The 27,271-nt window shown below is 41.2% G+C and overlaps 1 protein-coding gene and 1 long non-coding RNA gene across 3 annotated transcripts in view; one reads left to right on the top strand and one right to left on the bottom strand.

Moving 5' to 3' along the window:
• The window catches only part of tmtc3 (transmembrane O-mannosyltransferase targeting cadherins 3), a 47,900-nt gene that overhangs the window by 531 nt on the left and 20,098 nt on the right, over window positions 1–27,271 (top strand). For both annotated transcript variants that reach the window (XM_049573030.1, XM_049573031.1), the window contains exons 2-7: window positions 936–1,149; window positions 1,665–1,883; window positions 11,418–11,517; window positions 14,801–14,916; window positions 15,382–15,554; window positions 22,386–22,638. In XM_049573030.1, the coding sequence (XP_049428987.1) occupies window positions 961–1,149; window positions 1,665–1,883; window positions 11,418–11,517; window positions 14,801–14,916; window positions 15,382–15,554; window positions 22,386–22,638 (1,050 nt within the window). In that variant the 5' untranslated portion in view covers window positions 936–960. The remainder of the gene's footprint in view (window positions 1–935; window positions 1,150–1,664; window positions 1,884–11,417; window positions 11,518–14,800; window positions 14,917–15,381; window positions 15,555–22,385; window positions 22,639–27,271) is intronic.
• The window catches only part of LOC125886772 (uncharacterized), a 65,527-nt gene continuing 40,190 nt past the window's right edge, over window positions 1,935–27,271 (bottom strand). The window contains exon 3 of the long non-coding RNA XR_007449092.1: window positions 1,935–2,473. This is a non-coding gene — a long non-coding RNA (uncharacterized LOC125886772). The remainder of the gene's footprint in view (window positions 2,474–27,271) is intronic.

Here is a 27,271-nt window from a genome sequence, read left to right on the forward strand (position 1 = left end):
TATCTGCCAGGTCCTTGTTTAACACCTTAGCGAAGCACCTACAAGTCTCCACTCATTATGTCAGAGATCTTTTTAACTGATCAGACTTCCTCTCTGACAGAGTCACTGTTAGCAGCACTGTGTCAGATCACACTGTGTTAAACACCACAGGAGACAGTCTTATCACTGCTGCTTGTTTCTGTTCACACAAATACATTCAAGACGGATCTTTTTTTTGTTATAAGAGGATCATTTTTACAAGCTGCTGTAAAGATATGACATGACATTTTCCTTGTTATGACAAGATGTATTTAATTTATCGTTATAACAAGATTTCTTCACGTTTACAAGATGTTTCATTTTATAACAAGATACTTTTCTTTGTATAACATGAAAACATCTTGTCAATGTAAAAAAAAATGTTATAACATGAAATATTTCACATTTTTACAAGATGTTTTTATGTTATACTGAAATGTTTCTCGTTCTAACAAGTTGTTTCTGGTTTTCAATAGATATTTTTTCATATTCTTATGAGATAAAATATGACATGAAAATAACTTGTAAAAACATGAAAAACATTTTGTTATACTAAGAAACTTTTCATGACACTGATCTCTTTCTCCCTGCCTGGCAGCTCTACACACAAAACAGCAAGGACTTGACACAGCCAGTTATAAGAGATGAGTCAATAGTGAAAATAATGGATGATTTTAAATATATTTTGGTACATACACTGACAGTAGTCTGACCTTGAGGGTAAATACTGACCTCATTTTTAAGAAATGTTCCCAACACCTCCATTTATCATGCAAGCTCAACAACTTCAGAGTGAGCCAAAATATCCTGGAATAATGTGAATAAGAGTTCAGAAGAAAGCAGCATTTAACATGATGATGTGGTTTTGTGATCTGAACATTGAGCAGAGACTCAAGCCTTTTCGTTTTCCTGTACAGTGATCAATGACGGCTCTGGTCAGCCATGGCTGTTGTGTCATGGAAGGAGATTTTACTTTTGACTGGACTGGTGGTGGGATGTTACTGGAACAGTCTGTCGTGCGGCTTTGTGTTTGATGATGTCTCGGCAATCCTCGACAACAAGGACCTGCGGCCCGTCACACCTCTCCGCAACCTGTTCCTCAATGACTTCTGGGGAACACCCATGGCAGAGGTGAGTCCGTAACACACCGCCGTGGTTTATCAGTACAGGCTGACTGTTAGTTTGCTCTTTGATAAAAGCTGAACTGGCAGGTCTCAATATTTTGTTTAGTTTAAGAGGTGGGTTATTAGCTGTTTCATTTAGGTCAGTGAAGTCCATTTTAACTTTAAAGGAATTTAACATTTGTCAGCCTTTAATGTCTCAGCTGGCCTCTGACTGACAGAATTTACTGTGAGTCAAATGTTAACCATCTGCGTGGGAGCACTACTCTGTCAGAGCACCTCCCGATATGGCTTAATTTTTATACCTTCTGCAGTCACCACCCTGAAAATATCAAAGTAAGCACTGAACCTTGACCTCTTAACAATGTCCTCATCAACTGTAGTTTCAACAGTTTTAATCCTATTTCACATTTGTGTTTTAAAAAGTGTTTTGTTTGATGTTGACCTTTGTCAGACTAGAAAATCTGCTTCTTTGTGACGGACACATTTATTTTAACTTGTGTTGTCTTGTGTGTCGGACTGCAGGAGCGGAGCCATAAATCCTACAGACCCCTGACTGTACTCACCTTCAGACTGAACTACCTCTTCAGCGAGCTGAGCGCAGCCTCCTACCATCTGCTCAACGTGGTTTTACACGGCGTCGTGTGTGTGCTCTTCCTGCGGGTGTGCAGATTGTTTCTGGATAAGACCTCCAGCCTGGTGGCGGCATTGCTGTTTGCTGTGCATCCCATCCATACTGAAGCTGTAAGTGTACATTTACTGAGTCAAGGAGACGTATGTTTGTTACGGCTTGAAATAACTTCATATACAGTTCACACAGTCACAAACTGAACTGACTGTCACTGTGTTAAAACTGTCCAATGGTTCAGTTTAAGTGTAAAGTCATCAGGGTTGGGTACAGTTCACATTTGAACTGGCACCAGACTCGGAATTTGATACTGGTACCCGTAGATGGACTTATTTATTTGACAGTCTTAAAACACATAAAACTGCTTCACATTAAGATAGTCATCAGATACATCTACAACTGTTGAGGATTAAACTACACAAGAAAGAGCCACAGGCTTATTTCCACTGTGATCCAACAGTACCTTTTTTCAGTACTTTGTTTTCTAATAGCAACAAAATGTAAGTTGAATAAGCTGCAGAGGTGATGCAGTCTCGCTCTTATTTTTTCTCTCGATACTGGACATTGTGCCATGAAGTGCTGGTGAGAGCTGCCGGCTTCCTTTCGGCACTTTCGTTGAGAAACTAGGCTGTTCAGATAGGACGCGGCTGGCTCCTGATCTGTAGTGGTAGTTTTGGCATCTGGTCCATTTTCTCTGCGAGTGAATCTGACAAGACAAGACACACATTATAGAGGGTATATGATATAAATGATCTGATTCTGATAGATGATGCTTGCCCACCTCTCCTCTTCCACACGTTCTCCTTGAGATTCAGTCCCTCTGAAACCAACATAATTCGGTTTGAACCCTTAAAGTGCAGAGTTTGTTGATCAACAGTGTTGGGCTATTGGTCATGGATCACACTGAATTACTAATGTTCATTGGTTGTTCTTTTCAGTTACCTTGAGTGCAGCATAAAGCAGGTCAACACTGAGTAAACACTGTTTTCTAAGAAGTCGCTTTTTCAAGAAGTTCAAGTGCTCATTTCATGGAATCTTCATATGAATTTTTTATTTCATTTACTGACCCAGAAAAAGCTCGAGATTAGAGATCTGTTCGTCAGGAGTGTCCTGACCCAGACAGCAACATGAGACACAGACAGACAACACAGAACAAAAACACAAAATAAGAGTTTACCTACTATACCCATAAATATATCAATTGCACGTCTGTCCGTCCTGGAAGAGAGACCCCTCCTCAGTTGCTCTTCATCAGGTTTTTACCATTTTTTTCTCCATTAAAAGGGGTTTTTGGGGAGTTTTGAGTCCTTATCAGCTGCGAGGGTCCAGAGACAGAGAGATGTTGTATGCTGTAAAGCCTCTGAGGTAAATTGTGGTTGGTGATATTGGGCTTTATAAATAACATTAAACTGAAACCTGAATTGAGCTCTACAGCAATCAATATGAAACACAAAATGAGATTACACCCCCACAAAAACTGGGGATACTACATGTGATTACAAAGACCAAGTGAAATACACCCTGACATTAACATATAGATGACTGCGTACAGAAATCCTGCAACAGAGCTTTGAAACATCAGAGAGGAACTGATCGGTTCAGCTTTAGGTCCTTCTGCAGAAGATTCCACATAAAAGGAGCTGCATACATAAATGCTCGTTTGCCAAACTCTGTACGAACCCTCCGTACAGACAATAAAAACATGTTCTGTGAACAGACAGCAGAGCCATTTTAAATTTTTTGCTAAATGTTCACTCTGGGTGGGAATCACCAGAGGCCCCACGATATGATATTATGGTGATGGAGTACCACGACTGGACTGTTTTCACACATTTCCGTGCTGATGGATGCTCTGAGATCCTTTTCCCATGTACGTCTCACACCCTGATGTTTTCTGAGCCCTTTATAAAACTAGATGTCCCTCTCCATGCTTTTAACTTGTTCACCATAACTCCCAAATACAAGTAACAGGGTTAATATTTGTCTTTCTATCTGCTGTTATAAAACTCCTTATTTGGATAAACGTCCAGAAATCTTTCCTGGGTATGTTAAATTTATACACCAGCTGTTCAAAGGAGAGGCCATGTTTTCCATCATACAAGTCTTCCATTAAAATTATTCCTGCTCTATCCCAATTTTCCCACATGATAGATTTTTTTTATTCATTGGCAAACTGATGGTCCTCTGGTTTAATACTGATTTATGTTGATGAGCTCTTCTCCAGATGGCTCTGGAAAATGTCAACATGGTTTCTGTGAGGTATTTCCCGTCCTGACTGAGTCATTGATGAAAAATTTTTGCCACGGTTTTCGTCAACGGAATTAACACTGGAGGACAGATGCTCTTGGACATTCATATAGCAGCTTCACCCACTTAATATATGAACTACCAAAACTCTCAAGAATCACAAACAAGTCCTCCCTCTCAACTCGATCAAACACTTTCTCTGCGTTCAGACAGAAAGCCACCATCAGTTCATCACTATTCCTTGTTTGCCATGTAAGATGCAACAGTCTGTGGGAACGTTGGAGAAATGCTCCAACAATGGAGTCATAAATAGTCATAACAATGTAGGCAGCAGATGGCTGATCCTTCAGTGCCACCGTCCACACAAACTATTGTAACCTCTGCACCGGTCTTCTGTTTGACTAACCTTCCACGTCAGCATAAACTGGGCACAACAAGACTCTGATGATGTGTTTCAAGCCGATAACAAGCCAAGACAATCCTCAGCTCACAGGCAGCCATCTCAGACTGTGTAACTAAATATCAGATACACAACACTGACTGATGTTAAGCACAAACATCCACAGATACACACAGCAGAAGAGCCAGTGCGTCAGGTCAGAACACAGCGGTGCTCTTGTTAACACAAAACTAAACTTAGTTTTGAGGTAAAATATGTACATACATGTCTTCACTGTGCAGAGGAGGGGGGTGTTAGGAAATCACTGGTCTGCTAACAGCACCTCTGTAACATCACCGCCTCACTGCTCCAACATGTCCACCAGCTCTGTGTGTGGGCTGGGGCGTCGTAGTCAGACTCTAAACAAGTGGTTGTATTTATTATCTTATCTTTCAGACTGTGTGAGTTTTCCACTGATGAAAATTTAAGATAGATTTTCCACCCACATCTGAATCACATTGTTTCTATGATTAAAAAAAGAATTATAATGTGACAGTGAAGGAGATTAAAACACTGCCAACACAGCGTATTGTCAGATCCACGGCCTGCACAGACTGCGACCACCTTATCCAAGACTTCCCCTCCCATAGTGCACTGTGTTTACCTGCATGTTATTAACTCACTTAGAACAGGATTAACTCAACTCCAGTTACTGCAGCTGTCATTTAAACCCCGTCTGTTAAAGGTAGAGACACTGATTCTCATCCAATAAACTTTATGTCAGATGCAGTGAATATCTCCTCACAGTTCAACAGCTGCCTGATCTGTGTGTGCGCTGAAGAAAAATATAGAGCCACATGTATAAATGAACGCACAAAAATCATGCACACACCATCCCCCACCCATAAACTGGATTTTAATAACATAAGAAGTTGAGGTGAGAGGTGACGACGATTGCACCTCACACAGACCTCAGACACACACCCACACAGACCTCAGACACACACCCACACACACACACACACACACACTCTCACACAGTCTGAGCTCAGACAGCTGCAGGTGAGATGAGATTTAAGCAATATCCCAGTAGTGCTGTATGTCAGCACGGCTGTGATTTGGTTCTAGGCAGAAGATAATCACAGACCAATCTGTCTCTGTGTGCATACCAGAAAGACTAGAGCCCAACGTAAACATCAGTAGCCCTATTATCAATACACTGGTATCAGTAAGGGTTAATGCCCGACGAGGTGTCTATTATCAGGAATAATGGACGACGTGGAGGCATGAACCGTCCGACGCGAAGCGGAGTCCATTCATTCCTGATAATGGACACCTCGAAGAGCATTAACCCGCTTATACCATGGTCACTTACCAAAGAAATGAATATTAAATCAATTATTTATGCTTTAATGTGTTTTACGGTTAAAATCATGAGTTTTTCATAAGCCACAGCTGAGCGGACTATTTAATTTCTGTAGTTCACAGGCGTTGCCATGGAAACCCGCTGTGGCCGCAGCGTGGAGAGCATAGCGACTCTGATCAGTGAAGGGAAGTGAGATGATGGCTAAACGTTACGTGATATTATTCAGAAGATGATTATTTCAGAAAGCCAGTGCTTTTCTTACCGCTTGTGTGTTACAGACTCTGGTGGTCAATGGATGATGTGCAAAAAAAAAAAACATGAGATATTACTTTCATGATTCATTGGCGTTCATTTATAGGCCCAAGAAAATTTGTTTCAAATAATCAACATCCAAATAGTAGGCTAGTCAAAATCGTTTTTAATTGCAACAAATAATTCATAAGCATAGTAGTCGAGATTAAATCATATAAACACATTAACAAATTAACGATTGTTTCCTATTTAAAATGAAATGCTACATTAATAGTGACATTTGAAAGTGACATGGGTATGTCCATCATAGTGGCATATGAACTGCCCATTTCGTTGTCTTCTTGGTGTTGGGCTCATCCTTCTTATCTTCTAAATTATTTAATTCTTCCGGTGTCACCTCCTTGTGCCGTTTCTCCCTTTTCTTTTCATTCTCTATCCTCTCTTCTTCTGCATCCCATTCATCAAAATGATCAAATTCACCAAATAAATTAAATGAAACCATAAAATCACTCATGATGCCCGTTGTAATCCGTTGCTTCTGCTCTGAGTCTCTGTTGCTATGGTTACAAACTAGCAGTTGAGCCAGCGCAATAATGTAGAACCTGTCATCAGGCAGTTTGACCGGAACATCTTTTTAGCTGTCCTATAACACCTTTTAATGGACACCCTGCAGCCAATCAGAATTGAGTATTCACAGAGACCATGGTATCAGCATTGTTAACCTCCAATGTATGTTAAAACATCAGTTTCAATCAATCAATTTCATTTATAAAGCCCAATATCACAAATCACAATTTGCCTCACAGGGCTTTACAGCATACGACATCTCTCTGTCTTTTGGACCCTCACAGCGGATAAGGAAAAACTCCCCCCAAAAAAACCCTTTAATGGGGAAAAAAAAACGGTAGATAACATAACATAATTTGCTTTGTCTAGTATATGTAATTAATTTACAAGTAAAGGGATCTGATGTATCCTAATCTATTCAGCATGACCTTCGTAGACCACTACCATGTGATTGTTGATTAATGGAGACATTGTCAGGTATTCCAGACCACACCCCTTTACTACAGAAACGTAACAGTCACCTGACTCATGGTGAAAAACATAAACCTGCACAAAAAGGATGATTATTAACAGAAGCCACTATGTTCTGAACAGACACATTATAAACACTACTTAAAAGTCACATTTTCATTCTGGAGCATCAGAAAAACTCAAACCAAGTAGACATTAGTCCAGCACCAGACGGGCATGACGGGAAATGAGGGCAGTCCTTTAGCTACAAGATTGCAGAGCAGATGAGACGGCAGAGCAGAGAGGTGTTTTAAGTAAATATCACTAAAATGTGAGGGAAATGTCTTTATTCTTTGATGTTTGGGTTCCTGGGAAAACAAATTTAAATAATTTGGAACACTGACTGACTGATACATTTCAGTTGATGACGTCTCTGACTGGACACAAAAATATGTCATTTTGACTGTATAAATATTCCAAAGTAAAAGTCACATTTCTACCTTGAAATGACTTCAAATCTAAACTCAAGGTGGTTTTGATAAATAATCCCATAACTCCTGACATTAACTGAAATATTTGAGTTCAGTCCATCTCACACTACACCCATACTGAAACTGTTAAATATCTGTATTATAAATAGCTGTATTATATATCTTTGTCACAAGAAAAAGTAATTGGTTTCATTATTCTAATAGGCCACCAAAAGTTGTAATATTAGTAATTTATGTAATTAAAAAATGGATACTCGCGGTCCGTCTCAGACTCCACCTCCAGCAGTGATTATCAGTCCTCCTCTTCCTCTGATGAAGGATTTTATTTTGTGCTGATTCTGTCTGAAACTGAAAGTTAGTTTTCTGTTGAAAAGTTAGTTTTATTGTACACTTTTTGTACAAACCAAAAAACCTTTTTTTTCTTATTGTTAATCATTTGATCTTGATGTCATTGTGTTTCATGGGCCCTCTCATTACGGGCCTCCTCCCCAATTAGGACCTGTAATTCATCCTATTGAACGCAGCTGAACTGATGACCAGACAGCTCGGACCGACTGCAGCAGAAAAACAAAGGAAACATTCTACTTCTCTGGGCTTAGTGCTACTGTTACACATCATGCTCTGCTGCGCCGATCCTCCTCATGCTGCTCTCTAATCTGTGCAGAGTCTCTCTCAGGCGTCTTGAATGGAAACAATTTGCCTCACAAATGAGCCCTTAGAGTTAGTCCAGCGAATGCCCTTCATGTTATCGTCGTCTGGAATCTCTCTCTGAACGGATCATTTGTTTTTGAGTTATGCTCCGAGCACTGAAGGTCCCTTCATGATAAGTGGGTACAAAGAGTCCCTGTGAGTCCCCATGTCTTCCGCTGTGTTTTTTGGTTATCTGTCTTTCTGAATGGAGACTTTGGGGTTTTTTTTTTAGGATCTCCAAGTATCTTCAAATACAAATTATTTAGTGTTCTCCACAACAGCACAGTATATCAAGGCTGTAAAATGTCACGGAGGGGGAAGAGCTCTCAGTCTGTACAGAGAATATGGGAAATGTAGTGAGACAATTTATCAAACCAAAGCTGGTCAGCCATTCAACCGTTCGGAGGAATCAGCTTTAATGGACAGACCCCCTGCTTTATCCTCCCGACTCTCTGAATGTTGTGTCAGTACATCAGTGTATTAACTCGTCAGGGCCACAGAGACGAGTGATAGAACAAAGAAAGTCTGTACTTACTTAGACGATGTGGTGCTTTAGTTTAACAGCGGTGTCAGTGTGATCAGATGAAGCGTGACTGTATCCCGGGGCCGTCATTTTTCATGTGTCCTTCATGTGGCTGCCTGATAAAGTCATGTCCCATGCTCAGCAGAACATTTTTATTATTATTATTTTTTTAAAGATGTTTTTGTTGGGCATTTGCCTTTAATTGACAGGACAGGAAAGTTTGAAGGGGGGGGGGATGACATGCAGCAAAGGGCCACAGGCTGGACTTGAACCCAGGCTGCTGCAGCAACAGCCTCGTACATGAGGAGCCTGCTCTACCACCAAGCCACCAACACCCCAGCAGAGCATTTTTATGCCTCTGCGCCGGCATCATGTTTTTGGGTTGTCCATCAGTCGTCCATCATTGTGAACACGATATCTCAAGAACGCCTCAAAGGAATTTCTTCAAATTCTGCACAGATGTCCACCTGGACTCAGCGATGAACTGATTAGTTTTTGGTGATCGTAGGTCAAAGCTCAAGGTCACTGTGACTAGAAGTGAAAAGATCCATTGATCTGAATTGCTATATTGATTCAATGATCAATGATCCAGTATCATTGATGCAAAGTGTTAACACTGATCCTTATTGCCATCTTAAAGCCTTTATTTTGAAAGTCTGTGTCACAGTCAAACAGCAGCAGGCAGATGCCAAGGAGCCAAGAGAAAGACGATGAGGATAACGTTATTTACTCGGGAATAAATAAGCAAAGTGGAATTATTTTCAATTATGGAGAAAATACGTGTCAACAGATGAACCACATGTATTGTTGTTCCTGGTTACAGGACATGTAGTGCGTGCTGCTGCATTCCAAAAATTTAACTCCGTTCATCTCCGGGCGCAGCTGCTGCACTCTGTGGGCGTTGTGATGGCGTCGCTCTGGCGTTTGAGCACGCCTGCCGTGCGTCTACATTGAAAACAACGGATTTGAGGGAGCAAAAAGCTAGGCATGTGTACAGCCCATAAACCAGTCATTACATGGGTCTAAAAGTATGCTTTCACTTACAAACATCTGCTCCTCTCATCCATCGCTCTGATCTGTTCAGCTATCCACCTCGAAACTTAAACTCCACAAACTGCTGTTAATGGAAAAAAAGAGTTCTGCCTGAGCTACGTTAACAGACCAGCAGAAACCTTAGATACAGAGGGGGGACACAGACCGATACATGACGACACACAGGTAAGGAAAAATAAAAAAGTAAGGCCCCCACGGTCGCCAGCTAACGCCACATGCAGAGTCTACTTCTGTGGGAAACACTGAATACATACAATATTGAAACAGATTTCTCCTCCATTGATGTTGTTATTCAGCACTTGCACATGTGACGGCGGGTTGTCTTCACTGTATTTGTCCCTCCTCCACTGTGATTAAACTGCTGAAGTGGCAGTGACGAGCGCAGCATTTTTAAACAGTGTCAAACATTTTTCAGCCCTTGGTGCTCAGCACCTCGTCACGCTGCTGGAGTTTGTAGCACAGCGTGAATATGCAGTGCTCCCACTGCAAATTATTACAAAACATACACTGGCCACAGAAAAAAAACACTTTGCTGTACATGACCCCAAAGTTTAGCTATAAAATGAGAGCTGGTCCGGCCTGTGGGCGGTGCCTGGTGTTGCCTCGACTGTTTCCAACATGGCGGCCTGATCACAAACTCTCATTTCACTGCTAAACAGTCACTAAAATATGTTTCTGAAACACCTGCGGTGAAAAAATGATTGATTCCTATCTGATCAGTGCTGCCTCGTTAGACCACAGTTCACAAGCCGTGACTGACATGATTGACAGCTGCGTCAGAGCCTCCACAGCTCCTGGTTATTTTCAGTGATTCTAACAAATGCCGTTAGAAGTTAAGTGAGTGGAAGGAGGAACCAATTTTTTATAGACTATCTGTTTAATGTACTTCTGTGTAGAAGCAGTTAAAGTTTCAGCAAATGACAAAATGTATTTTCATTAAAGTTCCCAGCCGTGGCTTCAACAGATACACGAGACCAAACAGACGACTTCTTCTGTAAAGTGCTCAGCAGAACCATTTGTGGGCTGTATGTGTGGTTTTAGGGGACGTGTCTGAGGCCTGTGGTTATGGCTGCAGTGAGAATGTTGTTTCTTCCACATGAGGGCAGTCATCATTTACACAAATGACAGATGTTAATGAGAGGCTGCTGTGCGGAGATCTGCCTGTGATCCTCAGAGGAGATTTACCTGACCGGATCTGTTTTCACAGCTGCATCTGGGGGCTTAAACATGTGGACTCTGGTTGCTGTCAAGCTGTGGACACGTGTGTGATGCTCTGAGAGATTAGAACAGAGTTATTCTGTGTTTTCCTTTACTTGAAGTGTATTTGAGGGTTGATCTGTGGTTGATGTTTAACCCTAAAGGGGAAATGGTCATGTGCTGACACGTTTGACACCTGTGAGCCTGAAGCAAAATAAAGTTTAGGACACTGTATTGTTTCCTGAGGGAGTAAACTGTCTTGGACATAAGGAAGTTACTGCATTGCACACATGCAAACAATAACCTGAGATAAAACAATTACACTTTTACTGACTTTTTAAATAAATTTACGTTTCTGTCTTCAGTGAAAGTTAAAATGAATGAATCAGTGTGAATGAGCCACAGCACTGACTGCTGCCTCTGTTTCATCATCAGGTTACAGGTGTGGTCGGCAGAGCTGAACTTCTGTCTTCAATCTTCCTCCTGGCTGCTTTCCTGGCCTACACCAAATCCACAGGTGCCGATCACTCCATAGGTAAGTCGACTGTACTGACATATATCCCATGCTCAAGCTGTTCTGGCTACACGTCATGTAAGTGTTGTTCCATGTGCCCTTCCATTCAAGACACAGGCAGGAAACCAAACCCTAAATTCCCACTTGTAACTCCATGACGCAAGTGCTTCAATGACCTGGAAGGTCTCTGGCACAGTGACAGACCTGCTCGTTCATTAATAAGCAGTTACAGTCAGATGTTTGTGGCAACAGGAAGTGTTGGGATCAGATCAAACACCAGACACGCCATCAAGGTTCAGGAGCTCAGTGACACAGTTTACAAGTTTACTTTGCAGCTAGGTTACTGGTATGTAAATTAGAATATCCTATATCATGTAATAACATACCTGCTCCCAGAGGTCTGCTCTAATTATATTCACATTATTACAGTATTATTACAGACTGACCTGTATCTGCTGTGTACTGTGCATGGTAGGTAATTTGTTTGTGGTTCTCCATGCACATCATGTACTCACAGGGTGGGGTTTGTCATTATTAGGTAAACTTGTTTGTATTTGTTTTATAATTGCACCCTAAGGAGAGTCCCTATGCCACAACACATCTGTGCCTCTTTATCTCTTTTGTTTGTGCATCACACAGGAACCATCGATAATAAAGGCCTACAGACTTTTAATTGGAGCACGATGAATTGATTTAGTTGTGTCAGTCCTTTGTTTACATGTCACCATTACAAACCAACAGAAACCATGACAGCAAGCCCTGACAGTAATGTGTGACGATTTAACTACAGCCCTGCTGATGCTGGGTTTCTTTTTTTTATGTGAGAGTTTTAAATCAGATAATGACGGGGCGTCCTGGTGGATTAAGCCGGGCATACATGTGTACGATTTGAGTCCATTTCTGACCTGATTTTTGAGCAGCATGACTCATTTAAGGGTCAAACCAAATTTCAGCTTTGTCAGGCATCATTGCCACATTGCATACACAAGGGAGTGACGACTAATCATGGTCAGATCAACTGCTCTGAGCTGGCTGTTGGACTTCAGATACATTTCTGACAACAGAAATTTTGGTCGGCCGTCATCAGGCTCCGCACAGCTGAAGCAAAGCTATAAGTCAAAAGATCAGTGCCCTTTTTTCACTGCAAACAGAGCGTCAGATAGTGCCGTGGCAACTCTACGCATCTTGTGGATGAAGACATGGAGGCAAGGTTGGTCGAGCTGTGGCAACAGCGTACGAGCCTCTTTGAAATTTCCTTCTCTTCCTGTCACAAGCCATCTGAATGAGAGAAACACTGGGTGCATTATTGTAGGGCTGGGCGGTGTGGCATCAAAAATATAAAGCAATATTTTTAGGCTATATCGCGATACACAATATTCATTCATTTTCTGTAACCACTTATCCTGCTGGGGTCGTGGATGAGAGGCGAGTTCACCCTGGACAGGTCACCAGACTATCACAGGGCTGACACATAGAAACAGGGAACCATTCACACTCACATTCACACCTACGGACAATTTAGAGTCACCAATTAACCTGCATGTGTTTGGACTGTGGGAGGAAGCTGGAGCACCTGGAGGAAACCCACGCTGACATGGGGAGAACATGCAAACTCCACACAGAAGGTCTCCCCCACCCTTTTGCTGTGAGGTGACAGTACTAACCACTGCACCAGCGTGGCACCGATACACAATATATATCTCAATATACTACTAAAATAAAAAACAAGCAATCTCAGTGGACGGAGGGATCTGAACGGGACAGCCCGACTAAATCTTCTCACACATAAGGTATCTGTTGCATTTCTGAACCGCCATTTCTTGTTGCTTATTGGCCAAAAGGTACGCAGATACTAACAGATCTATGAAGAACTCAAATTTGCCTCTAACATATTTGCTGACAAATATGTCATTCTCTAGTTTCAACATTTGTTTATTCTTCGGCGTGACTTTATGCAGGTTGTTGTGTTGGAACCACCCGTCGTCTCTAACAGTTTATCAGACACCTGACAGCGTCACAGTTCAGAGGCTGAATCTTTAATCAGCCTGAGGACTGAAAGTGCTCCTCCTCTCCTCATCAGATGCTTCTGTCTCACTGAGACCAGAACAGTGGTCTATTCAGTCAGTTCTGATTAAGTCATATATTTCAAAGTTTATGACGAGAAATAAGGATAAAGTTCCATAATGGTGATTACAGGATGAGTTGTGATGTATCATTAAAACACAGGGTGGATGAGCAGCAAACAGTGTGTTGGGCTGATGCAAAATATATCAATATAAATTAAATCCACGTCTCTGTATTGATGGACGACATTCACACTGCTGACAAGAGCAAACACAAGATTTATTGTCTGGCGTCCATTATTTCCACCCTGGCCCTCCTCATTGGTCTGTTAAAGTTCAAGTGGTATTTTACCAGTGATGGATGGCCTCTTAAGTGCAAATGCATTTTTGTAATATTTCCCGACTTGACATGTTGATGAGGATTTTCTGAACGCTCCATTAAACGATGGATTTTGGGAAACTGGGGGCGGTCAAGGATAAATGGGTGTGCTCAGTTCATCAGTGGGAAGGTCGCATTGCAACAGAGTTTAATATGTAGAATTTGGATCAGAAGTTTCTGTCGAGAATTTAATGGATGAAACATGTAACGTTTGTATATGGGACTCTCTATAAACTTGATATTTATAAGCCAGATGAGCGTGATATTGCAGGACGTAGCAGTGTTCGCTTCAGTGAGCTCTGTGACGGTCTCAGCCAGTGAGTGCACATTTATGAGTTTTCAGCTGTGTGAGATCTGGATAAAATCCTGAATTCATTTGGTGTGATGAAGATGAGAAGTTGGATTGAGTGGCAAAGTGACTGACAGTCTGCCTGGTAAGCCTGCCGAGGCTGAGCATCTATTGATGCAAGAAACTCTACTGATATGAGAATACAGTAGTTGGTCCATGTAAATGTAATATATTCAAGCACTATTTAATTGTACATATTTTCCAGCATAACACTATGACAGTAAATTTAAGACTTCATCAGCAGTCTGGTAACAGATCAGTTGGGCGTGAGTACTTCTGTAGGTTTAATCTCGGGGTTAAAGCAAAGAATAGATTAAAAAACAAGGTCACAGTTTTGGTAGTTTATCAAAAAAGTGACATGATGACCAAGTGTGCACTGACGAGACTGAGCATCAGGCACAAAACACTCTGTGTGACACAGGCTCCGCCCCTGAGTGGAATACCATGTGTTTAAAGAGTCCCTGTTGCGTACAGGTTGGTTGTCATTTATATATATTCTATCTTCTTTTTCAGTTTGGGCTCCGATCGCTCTCACAGTCATTCTCGTGGCTGCAGCAACACTGTGTAAGGAGCAGGGAATCACTGTCGTCGGCATCTGCTGTGTCCATGAAGTGTTTGTCGCCCAAGGGGTAAGGCTCCGACACAGTGTCGCTCTGTGTTTCTTTTGTTCAGCTTGATACATCAAAGCATGGCTGGGTTTTGTTACGGAGTTTATTTCAAGTGTTAATTAAAAAGTGGTGTTAACGTGTAGTTTCACCTGGATTAGGTCAAGGTTTGATAAGGAAGTATATCAGAGAATGAGACGGATGAGGTCACAGTGACCACCAAAATCTGATCAATTTAAGCCTGGGTCTGAGTGGACATTTGTGCCAAATCTGACAGATACATACTGAACATAATGAGCCCCGGAGGAGCTTTAATGACACAGCAGGATGGATTTTAAAATGTTCACATCAGAAACTAAAATCACAACATGATAGTCTTTTAAATTAGAAAATATTCAGAGTTTAACTCAGAGTTTGTACGAATCCTTCACACTACGATGCTGAGTTGACGTTTCCTTCCTGTCTTTCCCCTGTTGCTGTTCTTGTTAGTTCACCCTGCCCATGTTGTTGGACACACTGCGGCAAGTCCTGCAGGGTAAAGACGGTTTCCCCTACGCTGTCCTGCAGACTCTGCTAAAGCTCATTGTCCTCGTCATCAGCACCCTGCTGCTCGTCATCATCAGGGTCCAAGTCATCCAGTCCCAACTTCCTGTCTTCACCAGGTACGCAGCATTACTCCATCAGCAGCAACATAATGCGGCTTAAATTTATTTTCAGCTTTACAATGTTTAAACCTCTAAAAACAAAGCTCCTGCAAGCGGCTGCAGGGGGGTCGTTTTTATGGTCCTGTTTGAAAATGTTCTAAATTAAGCTAGAATTACCGCCCCCTGGTTGTATGACTCCACCCACCAGTGTGCCCCCTGGTTGTATGACTCCAACCACCAGTCCACCCTGTGTCTCTGACAGTTTCCATCCATGTCTGTGAAAACATGGATATTTCACACACAGAAGATCTATACAATCACCACAGAAAGTCACACTGACCTTTGACCTTCGACCAACAAACTTTAATCAGTTTATTCTTCAGTCCACGTGGACGTTTGTGTCAAATTTAAAGACATTCCCTTAAAGTGCTCTTGGGGTATCATGTTCACAAGAATGAGACAGAAGGTGACACTGACCTTGACCTTTGACCACCAAAATCTAATTGTATCTTGGCGTTGAGTCCAAGTGGATGTTTGCGCCAAGTTTCCCTCAAGGTATTCTTAAGATAGCATGTTCACAAGATTGAGAGGTCACAGTGACCTTGACCTTTGACAACCAAAATCTAATCAGTTTATTGTTAAGTCAAAGTGGACATTTGTGCCAAATTTAAAGAAACGGGACTGACAACCCTAAAACATAACGACTTCAGCCACAGCTGTTGACAGTGCGGAGGCATACAAACTTTAAGAGCTCGAACGTTCATTCTTTGTGCAACACAAAGCTAAGCCTTTGGTCTTTTGTGCCATCACATTGTCTACATGGGATGACGTCATTACATCACACTAAGCGCCGTCCAAAGGACGGTGAAAACGTGATGGAGCCAGAGGAGCAGGTCGATAAGAATGTCTGTTGTATATTTTTTTTAAATTTATGACACAATTTTAATATTTTTATCAGTTATTCTGGTTGATTGACTTCCATAATCTTTTAGTTCAGGTTGTACAGATTTTAGGGACATGAAGCTTTTGGAGATACTCCAGGAAATGACATCACAATAAGCAAAAACACCAACATGTGCACTGGTGGATGATTTCTATGGTAGCATTTAAAGGATTAAAGCTGTTTCTCTGTGTTTGTTGACTACATTGTTTTTAATAGGAGTGTCAGGACTTGATTTTGCTTATCAGTTACACTCATAGCTCACATTTCATGGTCATTTTTATTGCTACCAGCAACATGAGGTGTTCAGTTTTAGGAGTCTGCAATTTATTTTAGTGCTGTGCTGTTAAACCTTGGAGTTGGGCCGGTGTTCAAAAAGCAGAGCTGTGCAGCTGCTGGATCTCATCTGCTGAAAAGGAAAAGACATTTGTAGAAACTCAAGGGCAGTGGAATACAGTTAAAAGTCATGATTTAAATGTAAATGGATTGCAGGGTTATATAAACACATTATACCCGTCTGCTTCTTTATTTATTTCGGATTATGTAATAGTTTATATAACTACTTTTTATTTGATTAAATTAGAAAATCTTCCCATGGCTTCTGACTTCCTGCTGCTGACGGATGCTATTTACAGACCTGCAACTATGTTCTGCTGCAGAGTTCTGCATGAAAATGAATAATACATACTGTACATACATCTGCATTGTTCTTACGTATCGCTCTCGTTCCTGGATCTCAAATGTTGAAAGCAATCAGCGCTGAGGAGTTCAGAGGTCAACGCTGCGGCAACCTGAAAACAACTAAAAATATGCCCAGTAATCCTCTTACATGACACTGAGTTTAAAAAAGAGAAAAGCGAGAGTGTTTTTATCTTTTTGTCCCTCGAATGTTTCCCTCTAAGTTATGATGATCCAAGCGTACACACGGTGCCCCCTCTGCTGATATCCCCGTCAGGTAGATTTATGCAGCAGGTGATATTAATGCTGTGGTGAGATATTTATGGTGCTGGTGGAGTTACCGGGGAGATTGTTATCACTGGAGGTTAATCACAAACGTGATTGTTGCACATAACTTATTGAGAGCAGGTCTTCCTGTTCATGATACCTGCTGTACGCCGTATCAGCTCAGTGCAACATGTGTGACATGTGTGTATTCTCAAGAGTTTAAAGTGCAGAGGAGTCTTGCTTCATGTCAAAGATCAGGTTCAGAGGTCTCTGAGAAGTCCATGCATTAGGTACGGGATTATTATCTGGTAATGAATTATTACGATTAGTCAAAGTCCTAAATCATCATATCTTCATGTAGCATTCTAGTAATTTTTCATGTAATTTAGTGTCTGTCAAAAAATATTTATAGTGAAGGAAATCATTTAAAATTAATGTATCTATTAACTCATCAAACCGTAAAGTCCAATTCAGACCAAAGATTCATGACGAGACTAAACCGTTTTAGAACATTGCAGAGGAAAGTTGCAGCAGCGGCTTGTTTTAGAACTGTGGTGTTCAGACATTCGTCCTCATGAGGACTTTCTCACTGAGACATTTTTTATTCTTGTTATTATTCTTATTATTGTGGCCAACGCAAACTTTAATGTCTCTTTCTAGAGTCAGTGTTTGGTTTGTCCGTTCTAGGCTACTGTAGAAATACGGTGGTGCAACATGGTGATCTCTGTAGACGAGGACCTGCTCCCTATGTAGCTATAAACGGCTCATTCTGTGTCTTATCTGCTAGTATATCCCCCCTGAATCCAACACAATGGAGCTATAACGAAGCAAAGAGCAGAAAATCAGTGTCGATACAACTTAGATTTCATGCACAATGTGTCTGCAGTAAAAATGTAATGAAACCACAGCTGGAGGTGGATAAAAAGTCAGTGACCCTGTACAAAGGCGAAGCTGCTGTAGGTAATAATTCAGTGTACTGACCAGTGTCTGAACACTGAGCCAGTGATGAATCTTAATGGTTCTATTGGATTAAAGGCTGATTGAGTCTGAACTATGATGAAATTGTCTGCACAGGATTCCACACAGACTCGACTTGATGGCATTTGATGGCGAAGATAAAATTCCAAATTAGTTTAGATGTGCTAATCCTCTAGCCGTAATCCTGAAGACGTCTCCAGATTGTCTGCAAGAATTTCTGTGTTCAAGCCATAACAATACTGCATATTTAGATTATCACCTTCCCAGCGGGGATTAGAGGTCGAGTTAAACAAGTTCAAACTACCTGCTGCACCGGAACAGTTCAGATATAGGCTGAACACCAAAGAGACACCGATCATGAGTTAAGGATACGGGCGTGTCACTGGCAGCTGAATAGACAAAACATGTTCACTGTAACTGCGGGATGAACGCTGTCTTAAATCTCATTTCAGAGCGCTGCCTTTCATCAGGCTGATTTTCACTTAAACTAAAAAACTTTATACATACAGTCATCACCCTCAGAGGATTCCCTCTTTCTGTTTTAGACCGTCTCTGAACTTTCCTCCATTAACATACAGTGTCTCATTATTCAGCAGGGTGTTTTTTTACACACATCTTGTAAAGGGATTAATCGGCCCTATTTATTTTAGATAGCGACCTTTAGCTCAGCCTTGGAGGAAAAACTTTACCAGTTTGGCCCGACATTAAGGCTGGAGTGTTTTTAAAACAGACCAAGCATTGAGATTGGGCCTTTCCCAAACCGCACCCTCTCCCGACCCATTTTCACTCTGTTTCTGCATTTACACAGAGTGTCTGCACATTAGCCCCATCTCCACCAAACCCTTTCAGTACAGTACGTTTGGAACCAGTAGTAACCCTTCAGACATGGTACCTAGACCCTCAGTCTGTTCAGACAGTCGTCTTAAATGTGGGCGGGGTTGTTGTCACTCACTGCTCCGTCCAGCACTCGCTGTATTTCCCCATCAGCGGTGACACAGATGGAAGTCTGCACCTGGTTTATCGTCCACAGAACATTTAGTCCTTCTCAGGCAAGCTCAGGGGTTTAGTGTTGCTGTAGCCCACAGGAAGTGAGGATTAGAATATATGACCTTCACATAATCCGTTCCAAATTAATCTGTATTTTTAAAGTCATTACTAAATGAGTTTGTCATATAGAAACTAAAGTGATGGTCAAAGTTGTCACAGTGAAATTTAAGGTGTGCTGATGGATTCACGTCATCAACTCATGCATTGAGTAACATTACAAGTTAACGTTCCACCTTAAAAGTTGCCGGCAGTCGGCCCAGTGAATGAAGTTATTTTTTTCTCTTTCATTTTATAGTTGTAGTTTACTGATGTATGAACAGAGGTTACATAAAACCAGAGTGACCGTCCTCTACCGACCAATCAGACTGCAGGGTTTCTAGCTCCACCTTTTAGTACCAGATCTGTGTGCTAGGTACCCCAACAGAGGGGGGACCAACATGGGGACGCTAAGGAACGCTTCTGTTGGTACCATCCACAACTTTTCACTGTGGAAATGGAAATACTGTGTACTGAGCTAAACTGAACTGATCTGCTTGGTGGAAACTGGGCTATAGAGTGTGCCAGTAAACCCGGAACTCCGCTAGCGCTTTCAGCACTTCCGATTCTCTCGTCTAAAAGTCAATACGTTTTTTTAATGGGATTTTGGTAAAATGCCTCAAATAAGGTCTGTGGTTAACAAAAGCTTAAGCGAGTTTCAGGTTTTGTTCTACGACATAAAACACATCAGTAAATACCCTACTTGTGAATTTTGAAGCTTTTACGTGTCGTAAAAAAGGCGGTTGCTAACAAGTTGCTCAATACGACTACAAACCCTGTCGGGGACAGTAAACGTCATCACCCCGAACAGGCGAGAGTGCTGGCAGTCCGCCATTACAGCTTCTTATTTAGCTTAAACAGTCCGATTTCCCCATTATACAATGTTTTTAAAATAAAGCGGCTGAAATCAGTTGAAAGCTTAGTGGCGGTGACGTCAAGAGTCATGTGACCGTGGAGTAGTCATGTAGTCCGTTAAAGCCTAACGTTAGCTTTTTACTTTTGGCGATCGCATTTAAGCTTCAAATGTGGTATGAAAGGTGTTCATATGTGAAGATTATCTCGCTGAACAAAAGCTGTAAGTATCATACACTTGTGTTAGCCACAGAGCTTATTTTCTGACATAATCCAAAACGCAATGCAAAAATCACATTCACTTTCTCTTCCGGGAACCAGCGCGATGCTAAACTTCTGGGTTTTGACGTCAGCCCTGGCACACTCTATTGAGTGGCATCCCAAACCAACCAGTGAGAAGTGGAAGTGGATTTATGAAACCCTCCCGACAGCGTGCCAGCAGCGATGCTGACTTACTGAGCATGTGCAACAATTTGATCGATTGTAGACCTGTGTGTTTTTACTGTAGAATAGATTCATAGTTCACAAACCACTAACTCATGTTGAATTAAATTATGGGCTTAAACACATTCCACTGCTATCTAATATTTTTACTGTTTATCTGTTAGCTACGGCACTTTATTTTTTAACACCTGATTATTTTATCTGACTTTTTTTATACTACATTCCAGCTGCATGAACTTTGGCTCCGTCTTGTTAAAAAGCCATATTGAATGGAAGAAGAGTTGCTGGTGCATTATCGCATTAAAAGACTCCCCCAAATGAGACTCAAGGGAAACAATGTCTGAGGTTTAAAATAATATATTATGTAGAGAGGTACCAAAACTCCGAGGAATAACAGTGTTCCGAAACTCATCAGTGAAAACAAGGAGACAGGCTGCGTCTTTGCTCCCTGAGCACTGAACTGTATCAGTCAGTTTGACCATCAGGCTGGACGTGTTCAGACATCAGTAGCTGCTGTTCAATAACATTATTCAGTGTGCACAAAAATGAGCAAATTAAATTGTACATGTCCACCCTGCCTTTTAATGCCTCCACGCTGGCGACAGCCACGGCCAAAGGTGTTATGTTTTTAGGTTTTCCATGTGTCTGTCTCATTCTTGTGAACTAGAGGCGGGAATCACCAGAGGATCCACAGTACAATATTACCACAATACTTAAGTTACAAGAAGACATGACGATTTTAAATATGTTGTGATATGCTGAGTATTGTGATAAAATACATTGTGATATTTCTTAACTTTTTTCACCTGCAAATAATGTCCCCAAAAGAAAACTTGATCTTATTAGATCAAATGGATGTTGACAAAGTTTTCAGTCTGTTAATCTTACTTAAGATATTTTTTTGCAGCAGTAAAATGAATCTAGTGAACTGAAAAGCAACTGATTTTATTATTCCAGGAGGCTACTTAAACTTTAATTTGTATTTATAATATAAATAATTTATATACTAAAAATGATACTTCTATTAAATGATATTTGGCGCTGTGTGACGATACAATATCTCAAGAACACCTTGAGGGAATTCCTTCAAATTTGGCACAAACGTCCACTTGGACTCCAGAATGAACTGATTAGAATTTGATGATCAAAGGTCACTATGACCCCAGAAAACATTTTGCTTTTTAACTTTAGGCTAATTATGAGAAATATCTCACACAAACAGGATAAAATAATGAAGTGATGACATTTATTATCCAAAAGGTCAAAGGTCAGCTTTACTGTGACATCATCACGTTTCAGCATCATCTCAGGAACAGAAGGGGAGACATTTGGTCAGATACTGGATTGATGTATGTGAAGTATGTTTTCACAGACATGGATGGAAACTGTAACACGGAGGCAGACACATCAAAGGCTGTAATTCTAGTTTGTAAATCTTTTCCTGTTTTAACACGGCAGGTTTCTACCCTTCAGGTTTTTACCATGATGCTGTTGTTCTGTTCTTAAACAGACTTTTTAGGGCTACAAGAAAGACCTGTTTCCATCTATCTGACATGTAGGCTCTACTGGTCACATTAACTTTTCTTCTTCTCTGCATCTCTCTCTAGATTTGATAACCCGGCAGCAGTCAGCCCCACTCCTGCCAGACAGCTGACTTTCAACTACCTACTTCCTGTAAATGCGTGGCTTCTGCTGAACCCCTCTGAGCTCTGCTGCGACTGGACGATGGGCACCATCCCTCTGGTGGAGTCGCTCCTGGACCTCCGTAACCTGGCCACCCTGGTGTTCTACACTTTCCTGGGCCTGCTAGCTTACCACAGCCTGCGCTACAGACACAGCTCTGCCAAGACTGTCATCATGGTGAGACAAAGAGCAGCCAGATTGTTCAAATGTATTTTCATATATGTGCGGTTACAGCTAACATTTTATGGATGGGCCTAAAAGCCTGCACAACAACTCCCTGGAGCCGTCTTTAAACATTACCTCTTCCATACTATATAAATACTACATTACTACAAATGTTAGAGCGTATAGTATCAAGGTTGTTTCGTTCTTTGGCTCGATGTGTTTTTTATCCAGTAGTCTCTCTCACCATCATCCTCATAATTGACAGTGAAACCAAAGTGGCTATAAATACGAGACCTGTGGGTTATCAGAGGATCTTCTATTCCTGGTCTGGTAATGGTGTTACTAACCTTTTAGTAACGAGCTAGCTTAGCGAAGCTGCCGTCTCACTGCAGTAGAATACTCTGGTTTGGTGGTGAGAGGGCAGATAGCATCAGTGTGGTTACATGAACGTGAATAACCAGTTTATGAGGCTTATCTCAGTTATGATCATATTATGGATATGGTGTTTACATGAGAGAAATCTGTTTAATTCATATTCCCCATATAGTGCTGCACGATTTGGTAAAAATGTGCGATTGCGATTATGGTGGACAATATCGCGATTTGCAATTGCGATTACAATATAATTACAATAAAATATAATAAATAAATGGTATCATGAGTCTTTTTGCTTGATTCAGTGTTTCCCCTACATTATATCAGGGGGGCACTGACCTGACAGTTATTGTTATGGACAGACAGTGAGTCAATGACTATTAACAGGCTGAGCACAGTCAAACACTCTGCTCACACAGCAGCGCAGCACGGAACTGTACACACAGCGGAGCGAGCCTGTGTTGCGTTCAAATTCCAGCATGCCATAGCACAACACAGCAGCATGTCAAGTGGGCCGAACCCGAGCAAAATTGCTCCGTTTTTCATTTGTTATGGAGTCCATGATTTCCCTGTGATACTTACAAATGTTTGCTTGACTGTGCTTGGATGTTGTTTTATGAGGCTCTGGCAGCTTTCAGTTGTCTCGCTGTCTTTAACGTTACACGGCTCGGCTTTCTCTCGCATGCACTCTTTCTACTTTTGCCGGTGCTGTCTCAAGTGCTGATATAGATTGGTCGTGTTGCCGCGGGACATGGCGACTTTAAGTTTTAAACTTTTACACAGCACGTCTTTCAGGTACGGCGACGTTGGACAGAAAGACGTGCTGTGTAAAAGTTTTAAAGTTAAAGTCGCCACGTCCCGTCTCAAGTGCTGATATAGATTGGTCTTGTTGCCGCAGGACGTGGCGACTTTAAGTTTTACACTTACACAGCACGTCTTTCTGTTCAACGTCGCCGTACCTGAATCCAAAGTATCGCCATGTAACAGACGTTTTTTTTCACCACCAACTCAGCCTGTTCATGGTCGAGCTCATGCTCCTCTTCAGCGTCTGTGTTGGTCACTGCTGCATGCCGGCTGCACGCACCAGGATAGCTTGTGGGCGTGATGTCAACAAACTCCACACACTACAGGAGAGGCAGTCACGTTCACAGGCACACACCTTAACATTTATTTAGCCTACATTAAATCGCAAATCGCAGCCTTTTATGCGGTTATGTAATTGCACAGCCTGACATCGCGATTGCAATTAGATTAATTGTGCAGCACTATCCCCATATACATCCCAGTTTCCTTCAGAGTACTCCAACTAGAATAATCAGGTTTCTCATAACCTGGTGTTATGATTAGGGTGTTCACATGATCAAACACAAATGGAGTACTTGATCATAAACCGGTTATTCATGTCCAAATAAACTTACACCATGTTGTCTGTTCCATCCTGTGGGCTGGACATTTTATTAAACACAGTTTAAGATGAATATTTTAATTCCAAATGTAATATGAAAGTTTAACGTATCGTTCAGTTTTTAATGCGTACTGAACGGAAAGCATCGTACTGAATAATTCAATTATAATTACACTCTCAGTACCAAGTAATATGTAAACTTCTTTGGTCAAACACATGCATTCCATCTTTCTCTGGACCTTGATCTAGAAAAATGACTATTTGTAGGGTTTTAGCTGCTTGCTGTCATTGGCTGCGAGCAAAACCAATCTAGTCTGTGGTGTGGTGAAGTCACCAAAGCATTCAAAAGCACGGCTTGTGGCCTCTGTGGCATTTAACACAACTGAATACTTCCAATCACATGATGCGTATAGAATTAAGTAGAAAATAAAAAGGTTTTTGAATTAAGTACTCTATAAGTATCAGTATTGGCACTGGCGTCTTAAAGTACCCAGCCTTGAAGATCCCGCCAGTAAAAACAAAATGAGAGTGAGAGCAGTTTGTTTTTGGAGTGACTGAGGTCTTTGAACAATCCTTTCAGCTGTCTTTTTACATCACTGGGTGTCGAGGTCATCTAATGGATGGCAGGTCCACATGGAGCCTCATGAAAAACACATTTCAAAGTTTTAGTTCGGTAAAAACTGATCCTACATTTTTCCCTCCTTCATTAAAAAGGCTTTTTGCAAACAAAGAATGTACAGACTTTTTTTATAGTGGGTTGTTTTCTGGAACTTTCACACAGCAGATTCTGTTTTCATTTCATTACCGACATGGTTGTACTCACTTTGAACTGTTCACATTTGATTCAACAGCCCAATTAGATGTTATTAGTTCAGAAAGAGGCCATTAAGGGGGAGAAACTGGCTTTACCAAAGCTTTGCCTAAAGTGTTTCCTGGTGTTCACCACCCTCTGATGTTTCTCAGGAACTGCAGATGATTATGTCCTTATCCAGTAATTGAGCTTTGAAGCATCACTAATGGCAAAACTGACCGTTACCTGCTTGAGACTAATTTCTTTTTATTGTAGTCTGGATTTTAGTACCATTGTTGAGGTTATTTGGTTGTGGTTTTTATTGATTGAACGGAATTCTTGTGATGTACGCTGCTAACGATGCATCGATTGTGAAATCCTGGGCCTATGCTAATGTTGAAAATAACAGTTTGGGTGATAGCTGAAATCGACATTTTTTTTATTTATTTATTTATTTTTTAAGTTTTATTTTGGAAACGATAAGGTGCGACACTGGTGAGTCGATAATGAGTTCACGGCGTCCTTTCATTCCGACAACGACCCGAGGATGATCTCTGCTCCGCCCAAACACGTTCTCTGTTGTCCCCAGGACAACAGGACTCCGCTCCGTCTAGAGCTCTGCTTTTTAGCTGCTGCAAAACTGATGTGACAAGCAAAAAACATCGGCCGCTGCCATCAGTGATTGACATCTTATTTGCCGATAGGTCGCTATCAGTCAACAATGTGCAGCAGATAAGTCGGTGCATCCCTATGTGCTGCATTAAATTGTTGATCTATAACCCGTGACAAAATCCAGATTGCTCGACAGTTTCATCAAGTCAAATGACAGGAACAGGTGATATATCATTGAGCACAAATGAGGAGAGATAAAACAAATGCTCTCAGTTAGTGAGTAGAGACTGTTCACTGTGGCACACAGAGATAAATGAGCATGTGTTGTGCAACAGGCTCATAACTCACTGAAAGGTCAGTAAACTTCCTCACAGTGCTGCTCTTAGCCTCAGTTTTGAAAAGGGGACCACAAATCAACACAGAATAAACTGAGTTACGACCTCTGCTATGTTTTCTCTGCTTTGCTAAGAGCATTTGGAAGAAGTTGCATAACAATATCAAACCACATCAACCTACTTAGCTTTAATGCAAGGCTGCCAGCTGTCTCACACAGAGCATGAGACACATTTAACTGGGTTAGACAACAGTCGTCCTCTGAAGAGCACAAATCTGAAGTGCCTTCTCCTACCTGAGGTGGCTGCTGGCTGCACACTGGGCCGATTATTTTCATCAGCAACTAATCTGCTAGTTATTGTCTTCACTAATCATTTCATTCTTACACTATAAAAAGTGGAAAAATTTAATTATAATGCCCTGAAGCCCAAATTAGCATCTGTGTTTCACTTTTGTCCAACCAACAGTCCAAAACTTTAAAGTCCAATTTGAAAACCTGGAACCAATGACATTTAAGACTTTCAAACTGTAAGATTCTGTCAGATGGTGTGGGACACATCGAGGCATTTAATGTCTGTAGTAAATACTTAATTTGTAATTTTCTGGAGTTACACAGTGGTGAAGACAACAGGAGACTAACAGTTATGAATCTCCTTCAAGGAAAATATTTTTTTGTATCAGTTAATTATTATTGAGTTTATACAGACAAACAGATTTTAATTATGAGAAATAAAAAAAATCATAAAAACATCTTTTAAAAGCCAACAAAACTACGGAGGCTGTTAGTCCCTACATTACCTCTCAATCACACTCAGTAGGAGTTGATGCTGAAGGACGAACTCACCATCAGAATACGTGACATAATGACATTTATAGAAAAATAAATAACTAAGTCTTTTTTCAGGCACATTAATTAAAAATAAAGAAGTTAAACTTTCAGTGGGTTTTATTTGAGCTGCGCTCAGCTGTATTCAACCAGAGAAAATCCTGATCAACTAAAATTCTGCCTACTCTTCAACCAATCGATTGGTCAATGGGGAAAAAGCTTCTGCACATTATCTCTAGATAAACTTAGTGAGTGAACTCCACCTGGTCGTGTTGTGTGTGCACCAAAGTGTTTTTTTTCCTGT

This window comes from Epinephelus fuscoguttatus, linkage group LG4 (genome assembly GCF_011397635.1).
Source record: "Epinephelus fuscoguttatus linkage group LG4, E.fuscoguttatus.final_Chr_v1".
In the NCBI taxonomy this organism is placed as follows: domain Eukaryota; kingdom Metazoa; phylum Chordata; class Actinopteri; order Perciformes; family Serranidae; genus Epinephelus; species Epinephelus fuscoguttatus.